Here is a 24,100-nt window from a genome sequence, read left to right on the forward strand (position 1 = left end):
AGCAGATACACTTTCCCAAAGATTAAACAACAGGAAGTAGTGGTAAAAACGGCAGAAGAAACAGTTCCAGAGTGAAGGACTCCAACCACCAGATGTGGGGAGCCGTCAGTAGTCTTCAAGAAGCCCATACTGGACCTAGAATTACAACAACCAAAACCAGGGTATGTCCAAGCCACTACACTTACCAAGTATTGCCAAATGGAGGAACTCTGCGGTTAAACTCCCATAGCAGGTCAGCAGACCTGCCACCTCCAAGTTAAATGACAGGAAAGCAAGAATACAATATGGGCAGGACAAGCCTAAATACCTGTGCACAAAGCGGCTGGCCAAAGGCCAGGCAGCCAATCACTAAGAATGGGCTGGGGGGGGGGTGGGAATCAGATGACCAAATAGGATTGCCACTCAGCCTTAGCCACTCACACAGAAGTGAGAGGGATAACCAAGGGACCTATACTGGCCTAAACCAGTTGGGTCCAATATGAAAGCAGCCATTGTGGGGTCCTGAAGGGCCATTGTGAGGCCACTTTGTGGTCACCTAGTAGACAAAGGAAAGCCCTGAAACACAAAATGGGTTCAAGCAAGAAAAGAAATAAGAACATGATATACCAATGGCTACAAAAAAGGTTCATTGGGCTACCAATGCAGTAAAATGGCTTGCACCCTCAAAGTCGAAACTAAAGTATAGCGGCCACCAACCTACTCCCAAAAACATATGTAGACTTGGGCCAAAAATGGGGAGCCTGAGCGGAACACCTGGTACTGATCACCTTAGGAGCGACCCAATGCTAAATACCTCACATAAGGTACACATGGACTGAACGCTATGCAGGAGTGGGAGACTTCAGGAGAAGCCCCTTCGGCCACCGAAAAGTGATCAAGGAACCAAAAATAAGACAGTGGAAAAAAAAAGTTTAGGGGCCACAAAAAGTGGCCTTACTATCCCCAAAATAGCAATTCTTTCTGAATAACGTCTCTCAAAATCTTCAAAGACTCAACTGTCAGTACACTGCTTGGTGGCAGATTAGTCCATATGGTCAGCATTAAAGGAACTGCTTCATTTTTACACCTTAACACAGATACCTGCATTACAACTATTTTTCCCAATGCAACAGTCAACATTTTTTGTAAAAAAAATTAAAAGTTAAAAAGGAGTCTGTGCCCAATTTCCTTTTTTTATTGTAAAAATGTCATAACGTCAGCTGTGGCTCTAAATTAAAATCCTACATTACAACAGAAGGAGATTCGGGCTTCAGCTTACAAAGCTGCTTAACTTCTACCCTGCTTGACTGTTTTTATAATGTGACAGCTCATCTAACAAATAATGTGCAAAATACCCACAAATACTTCAGAGACAACTTTGAAGACACAATTCAAAATGCAACCACAAACATACTGAAATCATAATTTTACTGATGCAGTATTTTGGAATCTATGCTATTTTATACAAGTTGCTATTATTACTAACACTTACTGACGCCAACCTTCATTGGCTTATACTGTCCTTCCCTTTGTGTACACAGTGCTCTGCAAGACATACCTTTTGCCCATCTCTCTATGAACCCTATGTTTAGACTTTCAGTTAACATCACATGTAACATTTAAGCTACAACTCCTTGAACCTCTGTTTGGCCCATCAATCTAAAACCCTTGCTTTTGCTCCCCCTTCAAGTCATTCAAATATCACTGGGCTGATATGTTCCATGTACCTTTATTAGCCGCGAGATGAGAAATCCTCCTTGGTAGCGATTAAAAAGCTCTTCCCAATTGTCCTTCACAAACTTCCAGGCAGCTCTCCTGCCCTGCTTGCTGCCTCCTGCCACCCCACCAATGACAGAAACGGTGTCCTGAGGACGAACTTCTTCCTGCAAATAAAAGCAAGGCATAACATGCAACATTCTGCTTGAATACTCCACAGTTGCTTTATTTGTTTAACTTGAGATAGGGAGAAGCTTCTACCACTGGTTCCATCTTTCACTTACTGAGAGTGCGAACGTGAGGACTTTTTGAATCAGCTCAGGTGCAGCTATAGCACCAAGGACTCGCTCGATGCGGTTCCTCTCCTCTTGCATATCAGCCAGTTTGTGAAGCTGGAGGAAGAAAGCAGAAGCAGTTTATTACTCCAGGACAATGGCTACAGACTGTTCCACAACATAACATCCAAGAGAGATGCAGGACACAATAATAAGAATGTAATGGCTTGGCAGGCGAAGAACGGTGGTCTGGAGGGTTGCCCAGAGCATTGCCAGTGGTTAAGATCAAGTCTAAACCTTCCAGCCATCACCTCTTTGTTTTTGCTATGTCACCCCGAGTGGGACGGGTATGCCCAGACGTGGGTCCCGTGCCTGCTGGGCCTAGAGACCCAAGCTACTCCTCACTGATGAGCCCCAACAAGGGCGAAACATGTTTGGGGATGCTTGTGGTCTCGTGCAGAAGGGATGTGGCCTAGCAGTTCGGGCTGGACTGCCCCTTTTGGGGTGGGGCCAAGCCTGATTTGCATATGGTCTTTCCCTTCTGTAATGGCTTGGCAGGCGAAGAACGGTGGTCTGGAGGGTTGCCCAGAGCATTGCCAGTGGTTAAGATTAAGTCTAAACCTTCCAGCCATCACCTCTTTGTTTTTGCTATGTCACCCCGAGTGGGACGGGTATGCCCAGACGTGGGTCCCGTGCCTGCTGGGCCTAGAGACCCAAGCTACTCCTCACTGATGAGCCCCAACAAGGGCGAAACATGTTTGGGGATGCTTGTGGTCTCGTGCAGAAGGGATGTGGCCTAGCAGTTCGGGCTGGACTGCCCCTTTTGGGGTGGGGCCAAGCCTGATTTGCATATGGTCTTTCCCTTCTGTAATGGCTTGGCAGGCGAAGAACGGTGGTCTGGAGGGTTGCCCAGAGCATTGCCAGTGGTTAAGATTAAGTCTAAACCTTCCAGCCATCACCTCTTTGTTTTTGCTATGTCACCCCGAGTGGGACGGGTATGCCCAGACGTGGGTCCCGTGCCTGCTGGGCCTAGAGACCCAAGCTACTCCTCACTGATGAGCCCCAACAAGGGCGAAACATGTTTGGGGATGCTTGTGGTCTCGTGCAGAAGGGATGTGGCCTAGCAGTTCGGGCTGGACTGCCCCTTTTGGGGTGGGGCCAAGCCTGATTTGCATATGGTCTTTCCCTTCTGTAATGGCTTGGCAGGCGAAGAACGGTGGTCTGGAGGGTTGCCCAGAGCATTGCCAGTGGTTAAGATTAAGTCTTAACCTTCCAGCCATCACCTCTTTGTTTTTGCTATGTCACCCCGAGTGGGACGGGTATGCCCAGACGTGGGTCCCGTGCCTGCTGGGCCTAGAGACCCAAGCTACTCCTCACTGATGAGCCCCAACAAGGGCGAAACATGTTTGGGGATGCTTGTGGTCTCGTGCAGAAGGGATGTGGCCTAGCAGTTCGGGCTGGACTGCCCCTTTTGGGGTGGGGCCAAGCCTGATTTGCATATGGTCTTTCCCTTCTGTAATGGCTTGGCAGGCGAAGAACGGTGGTCTGGAGGGTTGCCCAGAGCATTGCCAGTGGTTAAGATTAAGTCTAAACCTTCCAGCCATCACCTCTTTGTTTTTGCTATGTCACCCCAAGTGGGACGGGTATGCCCAGACGTGGGTCCCGTGCCTGCTGGGCCTAGAGACCCAAGCTACTCCTCACTGATGAGCCCCAACAAGGGCGAAACATGTTTGGGGATGCTTGTGGTCTCGTGCAGAAGGGATGTGGCCTAGCAGTTCGGGCTGGACTGCCCCTTTTGAGGTGGGGCCAAGCCTGATTTGCATATGGTCTTTCCCTTCTGTAATGGCTTGGCAGGCGAAGAACGGTGGTCTGGAGGGTTGCCCAGAGCATTGCCAGTGGTTAAGATTAAGTCTAAACCTTCCAGCCATCACCTCTTTGTTTTTGTTTTCACAATAATAAGAACAACATGTCAGCAGGTTGCACAGTGAGACCTTCGGCTGCACCCATATTAAACTAAACAGGTTGCACCAATAGAACACTACATTTCTCAATCAGTAATGCAGAGGCAAGAATAATAAAAACGATATGTATAACCTGCTACAGAAAGGAAAAGCAGACTACTTCCTAGGATAGGCATACCTGATTTTTTTATATTGTTATGTTATCTTGCATTTGTACAGCGCCTCTTGCCATGGGTTATGTTAAGCACTGACTGTCAGAGAGGCAAAGGAGGAGTATGCTAGAGCATGCAGTAGTAGTAAGGAGGAACAAAGTTGGGATGAGGTCACAGGATAGATCAGATACTCATGAAGGCATGAGGAGGAAAAGGTGGAGGAGCTATGTGTACAATTGGACATAATTTACTGCGGGGCTCAACTGTATTCCATGGGGCACAGCACTGAAAGGAGAGCTAGCTGGAGATGTTTGTTGCACCAGGGGGTTTGTCTGGAATTTACCCAGCTCATGGTGAGCCTGGCCATGTGCGTAAGAAAACACAGATGACAAAGCCTTTTTTACTTCCCTAGACTCCCAAAAACATTTCGGAGGGGGTTATATGTCAGAAATCAGACTTTGCCAAGTTTGCAAGCGCTCCCACCACCCAATTCTTTTATATCAAAAGCAGCTGTAGGTTTTACATAATATATAGACTAAACTTTCATATAAACTAACGTTAACCATTTCTCAAATTTTAGGCAAACCTAGCTTACTTAAACTAGACTATGAAAGCCTTATAGTTCAGAGGATGGAGTGGAAGAATAAAAATAACAAACCAATGAAAAATTCTAATGTGAAACTACTGCACAAAGTAGTACCGAAAATACCTTAAAAAAGATTTCATGTTAATTACTACATAAACAGCCAACAGTGGAGGACATTTGAAGGACTCACCTTTAGCATAGTGTCTAAAGTAATATTATCTCCATGCTTCAACACAGTCACATACACCTGAAGAAAGAAAAGATAAACAATGAAGTAATCTTCAAATATCTATGTAAGAAAAGGTTACTCACCAAAGTCACTTCTATACTCATAGTCCGCTTTGCTGCATACTTGTGTGTCTACGTTCAAGGTGACGGGACCAAAGCTCTTTTTGCACAACATGAAAGAATTCGCCTTTAAATAATTATGTTGGGCAGTAAGGTGATGCAGTGTCTGCGTGGGTAGCCCTGTTGACCTTGCCCACCGGTAACAATCGCAAGCTTTGGTGCCGTTAGACAGGTCACCTGAATTTTAACTCTGTGAATAGGGGTACGGTGGGTGGGGCATATGGGGAATGTGGGGAATGTGGACTATGGATATAGAAGACACTACGACGAGTAACTTTCTTACTCCTACAACTCATCCCCTTTCGTCTATATTTATGGGAAATTGAAAAGCACAAAATCACCCTGGGCCTATAACTTTAGCCAAACAAGTTTTGGAAAACTGCCTGGCCAAACCTGGAGTGTGACCTGGCAACAATGTCCACACAGTAATGCTAGAACACAATAAAGGGACTAATGGGGATAAACACCTTTCATTACCCCCAGGTTACGTTGTCACACAATGAGAACACAGGTTTACACAATTCGCAGTTATTTCACAGTTTCTACCCTTCGTGTAGCCTCACTCTAGCTTGCCCTCCAACATATCTAACTAAACCCTATTGTTTTTCTAACCCTAGCCAGTGCCGGTGGATCGCTTATCTAGGGTGAGGGGATAGTAGTTAAAAAAAGCTTGCCCTGCCTCTACCCAGTTACCAAGACATTCACATGTTTTCCTTACAAATTTCTCAAGAGCACTTGGTTAGTGTGTATGATTTGCTTCGCAAATGGAATTCGTCATAGTTTAAAGTTTTCCTCTGTTCCGCAATACCACACTATTTTATAAAAAAGTCTGGGCCTTGTTGGCTCCTATTTAAAAAGGACTAGAAAAGAAAAAGATAAAGTTGTCCTTAGTTAGTGTTACAGAGGACAAGTATGCATCCAGACTCTCTGGTCCGGCGTTGTTTTACACTCACAGCCCGCTTTCTACCCGTCAAGGAAAGAAAATGAGCAGATGTAGCTCAAATATTTCTTTTCATCAAAGGTGCCCCTTAGTGCTATGTTTTTATGCAAAGGTGTCACGTACTGGCCGACCAGTTTCAGTGGTTACAGATTATTTCCCCACTTTCTTCAGGGCCACAGCATGTGTTAGCATGCTGTTGTGATAAGAGGGATATCTTCATTTGCTCTTCTATTCACCCCACCTGCAGAAGGTACACAAAAATGGGAGATGGGGGGGGCAGAGACAGTGTACTTAGGTTAAGTATCTGGACTCTGGACAGTATTAGATAGTTCCAATATCCCATTTATGGGTAAGTGCCATGACTTACCCTTGTTTGGCTTTAGTAAACATCCAGGAGTGTTGGTGATTAGTGATAAACGATGCGTGGTTACTACCGCATTCATGTGCAACCTGAAACAATATAATTATTTCTGAATCATGGCACAAAAAAAAAAATCAGAATTGGAGGACTGACTTTCACACGGCCTGCGTGTTTTTTTTGCATTATTTACATCTAGTGTAACTGTTGTATAGCATAGAGTACCATGGGCTCGTTATGCTGAATGACAGCGTGCGATTTATACGCAGCGATCCGGTCTTACCTGTTCGGTCTGATCGCCTCAAGAGCAACGTTTCCAAAACCCTTGCGGTGTTCGTGTGCAAGGTTGTGTTTGGTTTCCATAGAAATGACCCACACGCATGGGCAATGCGCCGCGGTTTGTTAGAAGAGGGACTACCACTATATGGCACAGTGTAAGCGCCATCTTGTAGTGTAGAGTGAGTATCAGTACGCTTTCTTATGTGGCATCATTTTCTTAGGAAAATGATGATTAAAACACTGTTGGTGTGTGATCTACCTATGGGGGTCTGCACTTCTTACTTAGGTTCGATCACCTCTGGCGGAACACTTTGAATCTCCCTGCAATGGATGTATGAGAGGTCATGTTTATTTTTGTTTGGTGTGACCTGTGTGCATGCGCAACAGGCAGCACATAGATGGAAGGCACCACAGAAAGTAAGCTATCTATTGGTTGTGTGATCTAGGCACCATCTTGTAGTATGGTATGACAAATGTTTAGATGGCTTCCAATAACCCCTTGCACTTACGATGTCTTGTGGCTTGAGAGATATAGTCACAGGTCCCTATTCGCATAAGAGAACCTCCAACAGGTTTTCAAAACCGGGACTTGCCCTATGTATGTGTGCAAAAGTGTGTCTCGTGGATGGAGAATAGGAGGATGGAAAAACATCCCAAATGCAGTCCAGTGGGGGTCGTGGATTCCTATTCGTCTATATGGTTGCTAGGGTCTGCCAGTTGGTTTGTTCATTCAGGCCCTGTTTGTCCGTTTTTAGGCAGAACACCCACAGTTGTTCGCGTTTGTATAGCATAGTTTGTATGTTCCCATCTCTTTTCGGAATAGGTAATTTTTTGTTAATGGTCCAGGTAAATGACGTGGGACTATGCTGTTTAGCAATAAAACGTTCCACCAGAGGGGCATTCAGTTTTTTTGTCCGGATGCACGATCTGTGTTCTGCCATCCGCATTCTGATTGGGCGAGTGGTCATCCCCTCGGAGCTCAAGTTGCACAAGCATTTGATTAGATAGATTACGTTGCTGCTGTTGCAGTTGGTTAATGTTTTTTGTGTCCATGGGACTTTCCACCCAATATCTATGGTCGTTGTCCTGACTGTGCTGGGGCATGCGCTGCACTGTCCGCATGGGTTATGTCCAGTCGGAGGGACTTGGTTTCATATAGGGGCGATTGTTTGTTCTCTTGGTTCCTTGTAGGTTTTTTTAGTGTCTCCCGTAGGTTCCTTCTTTTCATGGTGCAGTAATGCTACCAAAAAAACAGATGGCGGCTCAGGTTGCGGCCGTGCCGATGTACCAGGGGACATTCCTCTAGAAGGCTACTGCTGGAGCCTTGGCTCTAACTGCATGCGCGTGTAAGCCCTTGGAAATGGTTTTCTTTGAAAGTTTATAAGCCTCTACAATGCAAGAGACAATCCAGCAAGCGATTGTTGCTTTAGAAGCTTAGGAACCTGGCTGTTGACCAACAAATGTTACAAATAGACTGATCTAAATTTTTTCGATCGGTCCAATAAATGTAAGCAACCGTCTCACATCCAGACGGTGTAAAGTCCTTTAATCCTTGGTTTGAAAAGGGAAAAAAATGGTAGGAAGAATGACTTCCGATTTATGTGAAAATAAGAGACTATCTTGGGTTTAAAAAAAACAAAAAAATTAAAAAGAAGGGTGAGAGTTCAATACCACCTTAACTTAGTGAAAAACCGTATAAGGTTCTGAAGCTGATAATTTCGCTAACTCTTCTAACAGGTGTCACTGCTACCAAAAAAGCTGCTTTACATGAAACAAATTTGATGTCTGCTGTAGCCAAAAAGCTTCTGAACTAGAGTCGCAAGTATGACATTAAAGTTCCAAGATGGATATGGTCTAATTATCTGTGGATACAACAAAAGGCAGCTTTCAAAGTGTCTTAATATTAGGATTGGCTCGAGATAGAAAGTCGTTGGGAGCGTAAATATGCTCCGATAGCTGATAAATATGACCAGCATGCCTGAACCGCTGTCCAGTCATTTGGTTGACAGACAAATGGTCGACAAATGGTCGACGCAATTTGGTCGAAAGACAAATGGTCGATTTTTTTTATTTATATATATATTTTTCAGGTTTTCGTTTAGGAAAAAAAGGTTTTTTTTAGCAAAAAAAGGAGGTTGGGGGGACCCCCCCCCCAAAAAAAAAAAAAAGTGAAAATACAACAAAAATATTTGTCGACCATTTGTCTTTCGACCAAATTGCATCGACCATTTGTCCTGTCGACCATTTATTTTCGACCAAATGACCTGTAACCGACTGAACCCTGTCCCCGGGATTAGGTGAGGCAGGAATTATTGAATATTATGTGTAAGGAAGGGCCTCCAAATTGGAATACTTTTCTTAAGGTATTTATTTAAGTTTACCCTGAATAGACCCCCCCCAGCCCTTCCTCTCTCCAATGCAAACAAACGACGACTACCAGTGGAATCAGTTCAAAACTAAAACACTCCATTTGGATTGTTAGCTACATGCCATGCTGACATCGCCAAAACATTCCAATACTTAACTATTTAAAAGAACTACATGATAAACTATTCAAAGTGGAACACTGATCTAAAGAGCGGTCAGGCATCCAGTAGCAAAAGCGAGTCCACTTACTTCTATACTGACGCCTAGTAGATGCTTCCTGGCCACCTGAAACAGCGACACATTTTGCTCAGATAAACCTAGGTCACTGTATGCTATTTTTTCAGGAACAAATTTGCTAAGCGCCACGATAGAGGGGAATGATGCAACATCTGCCCTCCCCTGCTAGCTGAGAAGGTCCTGTGATATCAAAAGGAGAATCGGGCAAGATAGTGAAAGCTGCAGAAGATACGAGTACCAAATACGAGTCGGTCAATTCAGGGCTTTCAGAATTAGGGAATAATCAAATGAGTTGCGTAACTTTGACCGGACTCTCAGTATGAGGAGGAGATGAGGGAATGCATGAAAGACCTCATGATTCCAAGAAATCTGCAGGACGTCTCACAGACAACCTCAAGCCTGTCCAATTAGAGACTCAAAAGGTTCGCATTGCAATTATGCCCCGTTGCAAACAAATCCGCTCTAGGATGTCCCCATTTCTGGATAATCTCCTGAATCGCAGAGGCCTTGAGCAACTCCCACTCGTGGTTGGAGTGAAAGGCACCTGAGCTTGTGCCAGTGCGTTGAGCTCTCCGGCCAAATGAATCACTGAGAGATACCTGGTGATGAATGGCCCATTCCCAGATTAGGATAGCCAAACGGCAAAGGGATGATGACCTTATTCCCTTTGCTTGTTAATGAAATCCATTCCTGCATGATGGCCATGTTTTACAACACCTTAAAAATTGCTAAAAGCTCAATAACATTAATATGCAATTCTTTTTCTTTTGGAAACCAAAGAACTCTAGTCTGAAGCTGCTCTAGAGTCACCACACAGCCAGTGAGGGTCGAGCCTGATGCTATTATATGTTGAGGAGAGAGAGCCTGGAAAGGAACTCCACATTCAAATTGCTCTTGTCGTTCTACCACTTTAACACAGACTTTAGATCCAGAGGAACTACCATTTTTTGTAGTCTGCTTGTCCAACTCCTCATTCCATGAAGCTGCAAGGTGAAGATGCAGGCAGTCATCCTGATGCAGGCAAAAGGAACAGACAGAATGGACGCTGCTGTAAGTCCCAACAGGTGTTAGAACTACCAAGCAGAGGTTTCTCGATGACTCAGGAACAGGGAAGTAGCTAACTTGATATTCTGAATCCTTTCCTCTGTGGGAAAACACTCTTTCTACGCTCGATTCCCAATGGAAGGCTATAAACTTGATGTCCTGAATGGGACATAAAGTGGATTTTTTTCCGGAAGACGGATGGTCCCAGACTGAACAACAAGATGAGCAATAGTTGAAGCAATGTCTCTGCCTGGTGAAAGATATCTGCTCTGACTGGCCAGTTATCCAGGTATGGATAAATGCATTCCTTGAGCTCAAAAAATGGGCTACGACTAGACTAATTCATTTTGTAAAAACTCTCTGCCCCGCATTGAGACTCAAGTGGAGAACCTAGTACTGAACCCCACCCACTAGAGAACATTGCAGGAACGTCTTGTGTGCTGCCGCAATGGTAACATATTGATAAGCCTGTTTCAGATTCACAGAGCACAACCAATCTCCCCGGTAGAGGGCACTCCACACTTGAACTGGCGTAACCATCTTGAATTTCTCTAAGGGGAGGGAGAGATTCCGAAAAGAAAGAAAGATGCAAGACCATCCCCAGACCCGCCTGGCTCTCATTTGGGACAGTACAAAGGCAAAACTAAAACCTGCTTCCTCGTTTTAGAGAGGACTTCTTCTACTGCCTTCATTTGCAAAAGAATGAAAATCTCCTGACGGCAAAGCAGTCTTGGAGAAGGGCGACTGGAGAAATTGGAAGGCACCGAAACCGGTGGAGGCATCACAGAAGTGGTAGCCTGGACCCGCTTCCTGTGCTGACCAGGTACTGACTGAGGTATAACCTCTTTGATGATATCTTTATATCAGGCCATCAAGGGTTCAGACCGCATTATGCATTGGTACTTCTCAAACAATCGGTCTTCTGCAGCCAAAGCCGATGAAGTCCAGGAGTAAGATGATGCATGGGTCCAAGAATCCGTTAGTGCCAGGTACCAAGTTGGATGACTGGTCGGAGGTGGAGTGCTGAATCTCATTGACTAATATGGTACTGGACAGAAGGTGAACCAAGTGGACATTGGTGACCAATCCACCCTCACAAATGCCTCCTTGCTTACTGTAGGAGGTAAAGGTATCTGAAGCGTATGGGGAACCGGAGACCAAGACTCTGGCGAAGAAATCTCAGCGGCAGCCCCTGCAATGAGACACACAGGCTAAAGGTCTCTTTTCCTGACATCTTGCCACCGCTTTGCAGGAGCTGTGATAATTGTTATTATGATGTTTCTGTGGTACCTGTGCAGGTCTTATGTGAGTTATGGGACGACCCCTGCACTTTATGTGAGACACAGGGAGGCTTGCTTAGCACAGAGCTCAGTATTTGAGACCTTGATGGGCCCTTGGAGCGTGCTATGGTGCTTTCACTGAAACACTCAGAGCAGACTGTTCGTTTGAGGATCCTTAGGCTGTGTGAGTAGGATACGTTTCTGATGTTGTGGCGTCACCACAGGTCTAGCAGATATGGTACCAGACCCCGCCGGGTTCTCGGTACAAGCACCGGTAAAAGCCTATGAGGGCTCTGAGTGACCTCTGCTACCAGACCCTGAAGGGGACACCAGGGCAAGTAAGCAAGGCATTGGGGTGAGCTCCAGTTGAGTGGCGGCTAGCGGTGACAGCACTTGCATCCCTCCCACGGGTTGCCAGTGAACTTACCTGTGATTACGTCTCCTTACAGCGGATGAAAGCAGTGATGTGACCCGGGGCAGTCCTGTGGAAAACTTTTCGCTAGCGGCCTAACCATCGCTGAAGCGTGCACTGCTGACAGGCGTGTCATGAAGCGCAGTCCACAAACCTGTGGCCACCTTGTAATGCCTTCCACATAAGGAATACTGTGCGAGACCCATTAATCCCATCCTAAAAGGACCGACTGACATTGCTGCAAGGTAAGGTGAAGAAAGAAATTTAGGGGAAAAAGACCACAAGCAGGAAAAATAACCTGCACGTGTTGCAGAGCATTCAGTCACGTTGATGAAGAGTCTGATGAGAGTTGTCAGTGGGGGGGGGAGGAGGGGAGTCAGCAGTACTGGCCACACCTATGCTACTGCAAAACACACTTATTTAAAAGGGAATTATTTTTTTATGCTATGTAGTAAGAGCTCTGGCCCCATCCCATTGGACAGACTCCCTTAAGTATGGAGGAAAGGGGATGGGACATAGGAATAAGTACAGTACACGAAGTGACAAACCTTAAAAACACAGACATCAGCATGGAAAATGCCACCAGAAAATCATGAAACCCTGCTGTACAGAATCCCTGGCACACGATCATTCAAATAAACAGACAGAGTTGCCAACATCCACCAGAGAATAGAAGCAGAGACTAAAGTTCAATTCAAGTGCAGATCAGTCATTACACAAAACAAGCGGGCACCCACCGGACTTCGGAGGTCTGCAGGCAAAATTTGTTTTCCATCAACATGTTCTTTGAAACGACGCCGGGACTCTTCTATCGTTGCCTTGTGCCCTGCTTTACCCAGCTTACCCAACACCAGACCCCTTAAAAGTGCATCCAGGTGCCCTAGTGAGAAAAGAAAAGTCAAATATGAAACTAGTTTCCGTTTAGAACTTTAGTTTCTAAAATACAAAATCATTGCAACAAAACATTATTTATGTATGCATTTATTATAGCGCACAAAACCCTCAGTTATTTAGGCGCTAGTTACATTGAGGGAAATCGAGAATTGAACAACTTACTTTCTTACCTGGTAACTTTCTTTCGATGGGATGTTCCTCCAACGTATTCCACATCTTTGACATTGATTACCACAGCTGTGCTGCTTCGGAAAACTTTTTCGGCGTAGACGTCCTGCGTCGATGACGTCGAAACACTCCTTCGAGGACCTCCTCCGACGGTCGATGTCACCGGATGTTATATGTAGGACGCACGACGCCCGTAGCCTCAGTTTTTTCCCCAGAACGTGTGGCACCAATCTTCTGCCAGTATTACTACAGAAAGCCTTACGGAAACGGAAGCTGCAATCGCATAAGAAATTCTTTAGCAGGGCAGGTAGGGAGGGTACGATGTTGAATACGTCGGAGGAACATCCCATCGAAAGAAAGTTACCAGGTAAGAAAGTAACTTGTTCTTCGAGGGGATTGTGTCCTCCGACGTATTCCACATCTTTGACAGACTCCCAAAGCAGTACCAATGTAAGGAGGTGGGAAAAGAATTTAGAATTTTTTAGAATGCCCAATCAAAATGCAGTTTAGAGGACTGCCTTGCCAAAGGCCAAATCTTGCCCATGGATAGAATCCAGGGAATAATGTTTCACAAAAGTATGGCCAGAGGCCCATGTGGCTGCTTTGCAAATATTGTGAATCGGAACACCCCTCTGTAGTGCCGTGGAGGCAGCCATACCCCTGGTAGAATGAGCACGTAAGCCTACTGGAGGGTCCTTTCCCACCAAACAATAACACTCAGAGATCGTCAAAATTATCCATCTAGACGAGGTCTGCTTGGAAACAGCCTGACCTAAACGCCTTCCAGCATAACCAATAAAGAGCTGATCATCCACTCTGACCCGGGACATCCGTGAGAGATAGAAACTCAAAGCTCTCCTAGGGTCCAAACTATGGAGCCTCTCCTCTTTCTTACCAAAACGTGGAGGCGGATAGAATGCCGGAAGAATTACCTTCTGGCTCAGATGGAATTCCGACACAACCTTACGAAGAAAGGAAGGCCGTACCCCAAGGACAACCCTGTCCTTATGGAACACAGTGAAGGGTGGTTTGGCGGAAATTACCTGCAACTCACTCACTCTGCGGGTGGAAGTAACCGCAACTAAAAATACAGTTTTAAAGGACAATAGTCTCAATGGACAAGAATGCAAGGACTCAAACGGAGCTCCCATTAGGAACTTTAAAACCAAATTCAAATCCCATCCCGGCAACTGGAAAGGCGGCGGTGGAAACACATGAGTTAGCCCTTTTAGGAACTGAGCATTCCTCAGACGAGCACTTAAATATGGACAGCGCCGCCAGGTAACCCTTAATGGTACCCACATGCAGACACTTGTGGGCTAAAGAAAGCAAAAAAGACAAAACCAAAGGAATGGAACATTGGAAAGGATCCTCCACATTCTGTATCCTGCACCAGTTGCAGAACTTCTTCCAACGGCAACGGTACAGGGATTTCGTTGCGGGCCTTCTGGCCAAAAGCAACACCTCCATCATGTCTTCAGGGAGGTCCCAATCCTTATATCTCAGCCTTTCAGATATCAAGCATGAAGGCTGAGAGACTTGACCTCTGGATGGAGGACTCAACCCCCCTGCCGTGACAGCAGGATGCCATAAGGCCGAGCAATCTCAAGAACTCGAACGCCAGGAGACTCTGGGCACGTTGAAACCTGTCCACCATCTGCAGAATGTGGTAAACCCTCACCTGGGGAGGCGAACACTGCCCCAGGTATGTGTCTAGCACTGCCCCAATGTACTGGAGCAGCTGGGTAGGTGTCACAGACTTCTTTAAGTTGAGGGAGAAGCCCAGCTTGTGAAGGGAGTGGCAGGTGACGTACAGATGATCCAGGACTTGCTCAGTAGAGCGCGCCCTGATCAACCAATCGTCCAGGTAGGGGTAGACGTGAATCCCCCATTCCTGAGATGCGGTGCCACCACCACCATCAGCTTGTTGAAGATCCTCGGGCCGGAGGGTTAGTGTTAGGAAAGAATTCCCTTTACAGCACATTTCCTTCCATTTCTATGGACCCCCAAACGTTTTGCTTTATTTTTGACCTTCTCTTTTTATAGCGCAGTGAAGCCTTAAGCTTCACTACAATGCCTTTGCTCATTTGTCATGGGGAAACTGACATGTCCTGCAGGCTGTCAGTATGGGGAAACATTATTACCCTTAGTCTCAGTACTTTGTAGCTACTTTTGGTAACTTTTTATCATTGTGCAATGCATCTTACAATGTACTACAATGGGGTACACTTTTTGTTTTGCCCTAGGCTAACACCCAGAGGATTTTCTGGTTACTTTAGGTGTGCCTAAGGGACAAACTGGTGGCAACGGTTACCTTTTCCTATTATTTGGAATAATTTACTTTAGCCTTACTGAGTTTACCTCATTTAGTTACCAAATGTCGCTAGTGTACAAACATGGCTGTGCCACATGGTTTATCGTTTGTCCCTTGGTCGTCTTGTTTTTTACCCTTCCTGGCCTAGAGACAGGGAAAGCAGAGTCTTTTTGCAGGCTACTGCAGGGTCATGTGTGTTTGCTGCCAGGAAGTGGGTTGGGACTTTCTGGTCCCATTCCACAAACTGGTTTTTGTGTGCCTGAGTGGTATTCATGAGTTGTGCCAATAGTGGTCCTGATTGGACCATTGCTGGGATGTGTATGTGTATGGGCTAGATCGGTCATTGGCTAGTGGAAGATTCAGCCCTTACCTGGCTTTTTGTATAAGAGGACCCCAGCACCCATTCCAGAGAGCTCCTGGAATAAACCGAGTTTCCTGTGCAGGTGCAGACTTGCGAGGAGACCGTTGACCCATTGGAAGGCGGCCTGGCGAGCAACTTCTACTGAGGTCCTGGAAGAGCCCAGTCTTGTAGGTGATCATCAGCAATCCTGCGAAGGAGCTACAACCTTTGGAGTGGAGGGTACATCCATTCTTGACATCAGCTCTGAGTCCTGCAAAGAGCCTTCGGAAGTGCCCTTGAATCATTCAGTGGCTGACTAGCTCAGAGTTTGGGCTACCATGCTGCAGACGTCATTGTTCCAAGTGGAGGCCTGGAACTGGGGGGATCCTCAGCGTGTGCTCCTCTGCAATATTTTGTGGTCCTAGCATCAAGGGGACTAGAGATAGGAGATGACTTCTGACCGCAGCAAGTCAATCCTCTTGCATGATGCCGTGCATCAGTGGATGTCATCCGAAACTGCTTTCCTCCGTCCAGTCCAGTGCTGAGACGGGGCCTGCATCGAGTTTTGCTGCATTCTCCAACCTGAAGACCTTGCACCAGCATTAGTTGCCGAATGGAGAAGTGCTTGAACCTGAAGTCCCTGAGCATCAAGGGCTGAAGCGGATGGCGGGAAGAAATCGTCCTCAGACCTGCTTCAGCTGACCTGCCAAGTCCTACAAAGAACCAGAGTAATGGTTGTAATGATAGCAACCTGAACCCCTAACTCCCTCTTATGTTTTGATAACTTTTAGAAACTTTTATAATAGTTTGGCACAAACACTCCAAACGTTGGCTACACTTTTGTTAGTTAGAAGAAACTTGTAATGTACCACCTGGAACTGTTCATTGGGCACCAGAGACCCTACCTTCATTTTTTCCAGCTTCACAAAACTGTATGGAACTTTGGTGAACTTTTGGGCACAAGACCCCATACATCTTAGGGATGGACTTCTGAAGATAGTAGTGCATCTCTGTGGGCCTCTAGTTCTTATACTAATACTCACTTTCCTTTACAGGGGTTTTTATATGTATTTTGCCCTAATGTAGTGATTGAATAAATGTATCCATTATAACTGTTCTGTGATATTATTACCTGTTAGAAGTAATTTTCTCGGTGGTGCATGGTCATAAATAAATATTTGTATAACTGATTGTCCAAGTGTGTTCCCTGACTTTTCACTGTGCGCGCTCATTGTGGACCTCTTACAAGCTCACAATCTCGTGAGACTTAGCCTAGACCAGTCGTCTACCTACCTGAACTGGTTTGGCTACAGCTACAAGTTGTCCCTGTAACACGAGTCACGACTAGGTTGGCCTTCTAGAACATCAGTCAGAGTGTAGAAAATCATTCCTAACACTCATCAGAAGCCTTTTCTTCATCTTTGTAGGTGTTCAATAGAGTCTTTATGGACTCTAAAACTGGAATACCGGTTGGCTAACTTTGTAAGCTCCCTAGGGTCATTGATAATCTTGTCCACTTGCTGGTGTAACTTCTCATCACAGCTTTTAAGGACATGCTCACATGCATTCAAATTAAACAGGCCCTCAAATATGTACCAGAGACAATTACTTAACTGTTAAACTTCAGTGCAGCATTGATTCCCCTGCGGTCCTGGATTTTTTGAATCGTTAAATGTATTTTTAATACATTCCTATGGTTTGTCTGGGCATTGTAGTGTGATAAATGACTGCAATTCACTCAAAGTATACCATAGAAAGTAGCTAGTGTTGTGCTCGTTTATGCCGGTCTTTCCACTGGTTTTAGGGTAAGCAACGTCTCTGTAGAGTAGACCCTTTACTGCATGCACTGTTATTTATACTCTTCTGTGACTTTACACGTCTTACTGTTTGCTGAATCACTACCATTCCCTCCTAGCGAGTCTTACAAAGTGGATAGTTACTAAAGTATGGATGTCTTTTTTAACTGGGTTTAAAAGCACATTGGGTCTTTTATAGATCTGTTATTTTCACATGTGTAACATTTTCTAAAGTACTTACTTGAACTGCCCGGGCTGCTAAGGGCACGCTGCAGTGTTGTGCGATGCAGGTGTTTGAGAGGTGCAGAAAGGCAGATGAGGTCCTGAAGCATTTGCAGAAGGATTTATTCTGCAAACTTTGCAGTAGACACACCCGAGCCATAGTAGAACCTGGGCAGTAGCAGAAGCTTGAGTGGAGTGGATAATTTCGGTATCGGTGGCACTGGGAGCCTGTAGTTGTCAGTGTTGCCCACAAAGTACAGACTTTTGTTTAACACATTTGCTTAACTAATTTGGGCCTGGGGCTGTGTGTGACCCAAGAGGGGCAGGTTGCAGTAATCTGCACATAAAGTAAAAAGATGTTGCTTCCTCTTGGTTATCCACCTGGTTTTCCACAGGTGTTTCACCAGCGCCTTTGCTTCTAGAACTTTTAGAGCACAAAAGGCAAAGCGGTGGGGCAGCATATGGCAGTCCCTTAAACCGGTCGAGAGTACCCTGCCTTGCTGCCAATTGACTTTTTGCTATGGTCTTGCTAAATTCTTCATATTTATGGATTTAAAGACTAACATTAACACTTAATTTTTTATCAATAGTGCCATTATCTGCATGTTTGGTGTATTCTGTTATTTATTGTATTGTATTTTCCCCCGTTTCCTAAAATGTGAAACAGGAAAACAATTACCTCCATCTCCCCCCAAAGATAGGCAAAAACAAACCTGTACCAAATGTTTGAGCCCATTAATGAAGTAAATGCACTTATTTCTGAGATCAAATGCCTATTAGATGATATTGGCTCTTAAACGGGAGCCAGGGGGGGTGAGGTGAGAGAAGAGGGGGGACGGTTGCAAAAAGTGTGGGGTCTAATCGTGTAGCTGATGAAGGGATGATTGAATTAGTCAAGGGCACCCAAGTCGACCCCACAGTAATAAGCTCAAATAAAACAACCCAGTCCGTAGCTAGACAGGATTTGCAGGAACCCACTATTACCTTTTGAAACAGAGAAAAAGCAGGGTCAAGAAGGGGCGAGAAATTATGTGCACCAGTAAATATGATGGGTTCTGGTAATGAGGGTCTGACATTGTGGCGTTATATCCTTCAATTTGGGCAATAGAAATAACGAAATCGTCCCTCAACCCAGTTCCATGGTTAGCGCCAGTTCGTGTGTGGTGGACAGTGATACTGGGGCAACATGTGAAGAGATGTTAGTGACTGACCAGTCTATCGCTTTGTCCAATAGGTTTAATTCCTTGGGCACTAAGGGCGTTGTGGTGTTTAAAGAGGAAGAAGATCTAGAACAAACCAAGAGTGGTAAAGGCAATAGGAGTACATTGAAGCATGGTAGCTGAAAACGTAATAAAGACAAACACAAAGCTTTAAGTGTACCCAAAAGGGTCTGTAAAAAAAAGCTGGAATGCCTCGGTTCGATAGTAGTGGACAGTCTGATATGATATAGGCGATGTTTGTTGAAATTAAAGAGTTTGAGGAGAAGGTGGGCAATACCCTACAAGATCTACTGAAATAAGGGCACTAAAAATACTGTGGCTTTACTAGTGCCCAAAACAGACAAATTGGGAGAGACCAGGGTCTGTCCAGTCAAATAGGAAGCAGGAAACTGGAAGGGGGGGAGGGGGTGATATCAAAATGTGTATAACAGAGGCAAAGCTATAACAGGAAACCAGGGCACCATCCACCAGAGCTGCCCCAATTGAAATCCCCTGCCTTGTAAATTGGGTGGTGCCAATAATATCCCCCAAAACCACAATCATAAGGGTCATCGCCCATCTTCTATTAATCGACATGAGACCAACAACCACCCTTAATTAATTAGGAACCACCCTATGTACAATAGTGGAGCACAATGGAGTAGTTGAGAGACACCTAATGCTCAGACTGCTCAAACGATAGGCATTTGGGAAATTACATCAGTGGTTATGCTTAATGTTCCCAGGTTGGCAATTGGAGTCTTTGAAAGCCAAGATTCTTCTAACAATAAGTGTGTTAATCGGATCAGAACAGCAAAGGGCTGCACATCGATTATTAGAGAGGGCATTGCAAGATGTACGAGAGTTAGAAACCCAAATGGTGCGGAAGACTGCATTTAGATCTTTCATTCAAGGGAAATTGTAGAGGGACTTTTGGTTATCGCCTTTAGGAAATATCCTCCCCCTGGCTCTAAAATTATCATCAGAGCTCAGCTGCCGGATGCCAGTGGTGACACAGGATTTAGAGAGCAAGGACAGGGTTTTGGCAGTAGACCTTACACAATAGCCCAAAATAATACTTTGAATCCTGCCTGGTTCGAAGGAAGTATTAGCACAAATGTAGGGATTGGCTTCGAGGGGCTTGACTGACTAAAGCTGAATTTAGAAAGAGATGATACTTGCAGACTATGTAATTTGGTCTCATGGAATATAGGGGTGATGGGGGCGGAGGGTCATACATTACCTGAAAAATCCTGTTTGTGCAATTTTATTAGAGAATTTCAGATATTACTTCAAGAAGCTCGGGCTAGTGATGTGGTGGACATACAAGGTTAACAAATGTTTCCGATCCCTGCCTGGAAAGGTCCTAGGGGTAGACAGAATGGTGGCCTGGTTATCTGGCTTGATTCAGGGCCGAATTGGCGGGCTGCAGCTCAGCCTAATGGATTGGTGGATTTGTAGCATCTGGTTTTACACATCCCTGAGAGGGAACGTGTTCTTTTGTTTAATATCTGTAATAGGCCACATGCAGGATTCCCGATGTCCATTATCAACAAAATCCAGGAAATGATTGATAGATGGGAGAGTTTAATGTTGGCAATATCCATGTTATAGTGGCCGCTGATCTGAATTTACAAGTTGAGCCGCTAAAACAGTTAGAGGGGTTGTGGGAATACCCGGATCAGGCCTGAGAAATACCACCGCTTGAGGCTGCTTTTCCTAAGAAGATACATAGCCAAACAATAGATACTGCCAGAGTATTGTATAGGTTGGAACTGAGAGCATGTAATGGACGGTTTATAAATTACCAACCGGCTGGTAAGACCTTTTCTGGGCCAAACAGCAGCTCCAACATTAAATACATCTTAGTTTTAGCAAAGGACTGGGCGGTGGTTACCAACTTTGATGTAGTAGATGCATCTGATAGTGACCACAAACCCTTGGGGATCATATTTAAGTTTGGCAAGGAAGGTTGTGCGCTTGTTGGGATTTCCAAACCTGTACAGTATTTAACCGTCATGGGCCATGCACAAAGAAAATTAAATGGGCCAAGTTATTGGAAACCGTTCAGATTCCTGTGATCTATGGGTCCGTATCAGGACACCTGGAGAAAATCCTCACAGGGACGATTAATGACGGACACACTGAATATATAAACTTGGTTCAGAATCTCTTACCATACAGCACACACACTATGAACATGATCAAACGCCAAACCCTAAAAAAAAGGAAAGCTGGTTAGATGAAGAGTGCAGAGTTGCAAAGCAGCAGCTCCTTGGTAGACTAGCCTCGGGGTCAATGGTAGATAAGTAACAAATAAGTGAATGCAGAGCTAGGTATAAAAAGGTCACCAGCGAGGAGAAAGAGCATTTTGTTAGATGTTAATGGAAAGGTATCCCAACTGCTTACAAAAGGGATGATAGCAGTGCCTTTTAAGAAGTTGGTGTCTGGCTCTAAAGTAAACACGTGGCTTTACAGTGCATCACCTCAAGTACATGGTACAACCATTTCTTGCTTTATAAGACAGGACTAGTTGAATAGACCATACAGGGACCATTTTGTGCTCAGAAATTGGTACGGGGCGGGCAGGTGCCTCCAGATCGGGCTGGAGGAGATTTGTGTAACCATTAAATCACTGAACGGGGGGAGGGGATGGGGGGGTGGAGAGAGTCTCCTGACCCGGATAGGATCCCCATCGATTTATATAAAGATGAACCAGCAATCTGGGTCCCAGTCCTGTGGAAATGGTTTAATGCAATTATTAGCTAAAATGTAGTTCTCACTTCATGGCAACAAGCAGTGACAGTGGCAATTTTTTTGTTTTTTTAAAAGGAGCCCGGGATCACCTACTAATTATCGCTCAATCGCTCTTATAGACAGTGCTGGCAAAATGGTCGCCAAGGTTATATTAGGCCATCTTCAATTCTGGGTTAATGAAAGTGGTATAATAAGTGATCTCCAAGCTGGATTCCAGAAAGGGAAAAGCACCACAGATCAAAGTGTTTGTCTTTTTTTATTGGTCCAAAAATATATTGCTTTAAAAAAGGTAAAACTGTACTAACATTTTGTGGATCTCAGAACAGCTTTTGACAGGGGAATACCAAGAAATATTGTGGCAGATTCTTGAAAAGAGAAAGCTTGATCTCAGTGATTTAGGACCTTTATTCCAGCAATACGCCAGTGGTCTGTTATGGGCTAGCTGGGGAGACGACACATTCTTTGGAAATAACCAAAGGAGTGCGAAAAGGATGTGAACTTACCCCGCTCCTTTTTTGTATTTATAGTGAAGAGATTATCGGTGCATTGTTGATAGTGCCTAGATCCACCTAAAATGGGAAATAACTGAATATCCAGCCTTGTTTTATGCAGATGCTGACCAACTGTCAACCTCCCATTGAAGGCAACGCTGTCGATTTTCGTGGAGAAATGCAAGGAGCCGAATTTAAATCTCAACATAGAGAAAACAGAAACTGTGTTTTCAGAACCAAGTTCTCTAAGTGCTGCGACATAAGCATTAAACGGGCGGGCCACAACCTTGAACAAGTGTTTTTATATAATTATTTGGGGACCAGGTTCAATGAGACAGGGCACTGGACAGCCGAATTGGACAAATCTCACATTGGGTTGGAAAAATGTAGTGGTGGGACCAGGTCCTTTTTTGCTGGATATGGGAGGGAAGCAATTTCCCCAGCTACTGAGTTATGTAAGAAGCAAGCCGTAATATCCGCCCAGTTTGGTGCAGAACTGTGGGACTATGTCAATGTCCCCAGTCTGTCTAGGGTGGAAAATAACTTTTTGAAGAACCTATAACTTTTTGAAGAACCTATTCTGCAGCCAGCCAGCAGAATTCCACTCCTTTGCCCCTGGCTGCACGCACACATTTGTGCTTTAATGAGAAGCCCCAGGCGGAGTGCAGCGTGAAACGAAGGAGTCGCTGAATGCACTGCGGATCGAAGCGAAAATAAGATGGCTGCTGTCCACCCATTTCTTCTATATCTGGTTGCTAGGCAACCTTAGCAAAGTAGCTTTGAAAAGCTAGCTGCCGGCACCGGCGGCAGAAGCCGGCCCGATCGCTACAAGGCCCGGAGTATAAGGCCCCCTGTCCTGAGCCTGTCCGAGATGTCCACGCCAGAACCCCTGCACAAACCAACCCTCATTCCCTCCCCTGCCTCTCCCCTGCTACTATTCTCAACGGAAACCTAAAATGGTTAGCTGAATCTCACCAGCCCCACACAAGCACTCTCGGTAAGACTAATACTATTTTGACTCTTCTCTTGCCATTCCGACCCATTGTCACTATGAGGAAACAATATTATCTGATGTATGCACTACCCACCATAATATGAGCTGCACGCGAGACTGCCTGTAGGCACTCACCAAGCCCAAATCCAAATATACGCAGCTTGTACTCGCCTGCCTAGTACAAACCACCAACGCCTCAGTGCGGTCCTACCAATATACTGCATATTAACGCAAAAACACCACATGCATTGCCTTTCGTTATCTCATGATAAGTAATTAGCCAAAGGTCAGCTTGTTCACTGTTATACCCAAGTTTGCATTCTGTAACGGTGCTTTAGCACCCAGCAGCTAGCCAAAATGACTGCTTTTAAGAAATGCAGTACTACTGCATTGTGTAACTGTGCTTTAGCACCCAGCAGCTAGCTAAATTTACTGCTTTTAAGTAATGCCTCACTACTGCATTGTAGAATTGCGCTGTAGCACCCAGCAGTTAGCTAAACATACTGCCTTTTTAGATTTGCCTTACTATGTTTGCCTGGCATACTCCCCTAAATGTACATGTCTATTTACCACTGACATCAGAACCTACTTTAGACCCTCCCCGTTATGGTTATAGGAAACGCATGCCAAATGCATCCTAGACCAGCCAAAACCTTAGGACTTACATTTTGTGCACGGTTATACCTATAATTTCTACCATCGTTTGGCAAACAACAAACACAGCACACCAGCACAACTGTAGTAGCCACACCTTACCACCAATCCACTATGTTCCCTAATCATGCCAATAACACCTTAGACACCACACCATGCTCCAATGGCGCATTCATCCATCTAGGTTCAGGCCTAGCATGCATACACTGCGCCAGACACCACCCTCTGCCACGGTCGACCCCATTTCTGCCCAACATACCAGCCTTCACCATAACACCATCCATGGCACCGTCACCACACCCCACTACGCCTCTCCTGGGCATAGCCCACTGGTCCA

General features: G+C 45.2%; 1 protein-coding gene across 1 annotated transcript in view; it reads right to left on the bottom strand.

The window, feature by feature from the left end:
- The window catches only part of NPEPPS (aminopeptidase puromycin sensitive), a 1,690,513-nt gene that overhangs the window by 85,784 nt on the left and 1,580,629 nt on the right, over positions 1–24,100 (bottom strand). The window contains exons 18-21 of the mRNA XM_069634659.1: positions 12,672–12,814; positions 4,860–4,916; positions 1,980–2,087; positions 1,707–1,862 (exon numbers count right to left, since the gene is read on the bottom strand). Of these exons, the coding sequence (XP_069490760.1) occupies positions 1,707–1,862; positions 1,980–2,087; positions 4,860–4,916; positions 12,672–12,814 (464 nt within the window). The remainder of the gene's footprint in view (positions 1–1,706; positions 1,863–1,979; positions 2,088–4,859; positions 4,917–12,671; positions 12,815–24,100) is intronic.

This window comes from Ambystoma mexicanum, chromosome 13 (genome assembly GCF_040938575.1).
Source record: "Ambystoma mexicanum isolate Mex_15411 chromosome 13, UKY_AmexF1_1, whole genome shotgun sequence".
Taxonomy (NCBI): Eukaryota; Metazoa; Chordata; class Amphibia; order Caudata; family Ambystomatidae; genus Ambystoma; species Ambystoma mexicanum.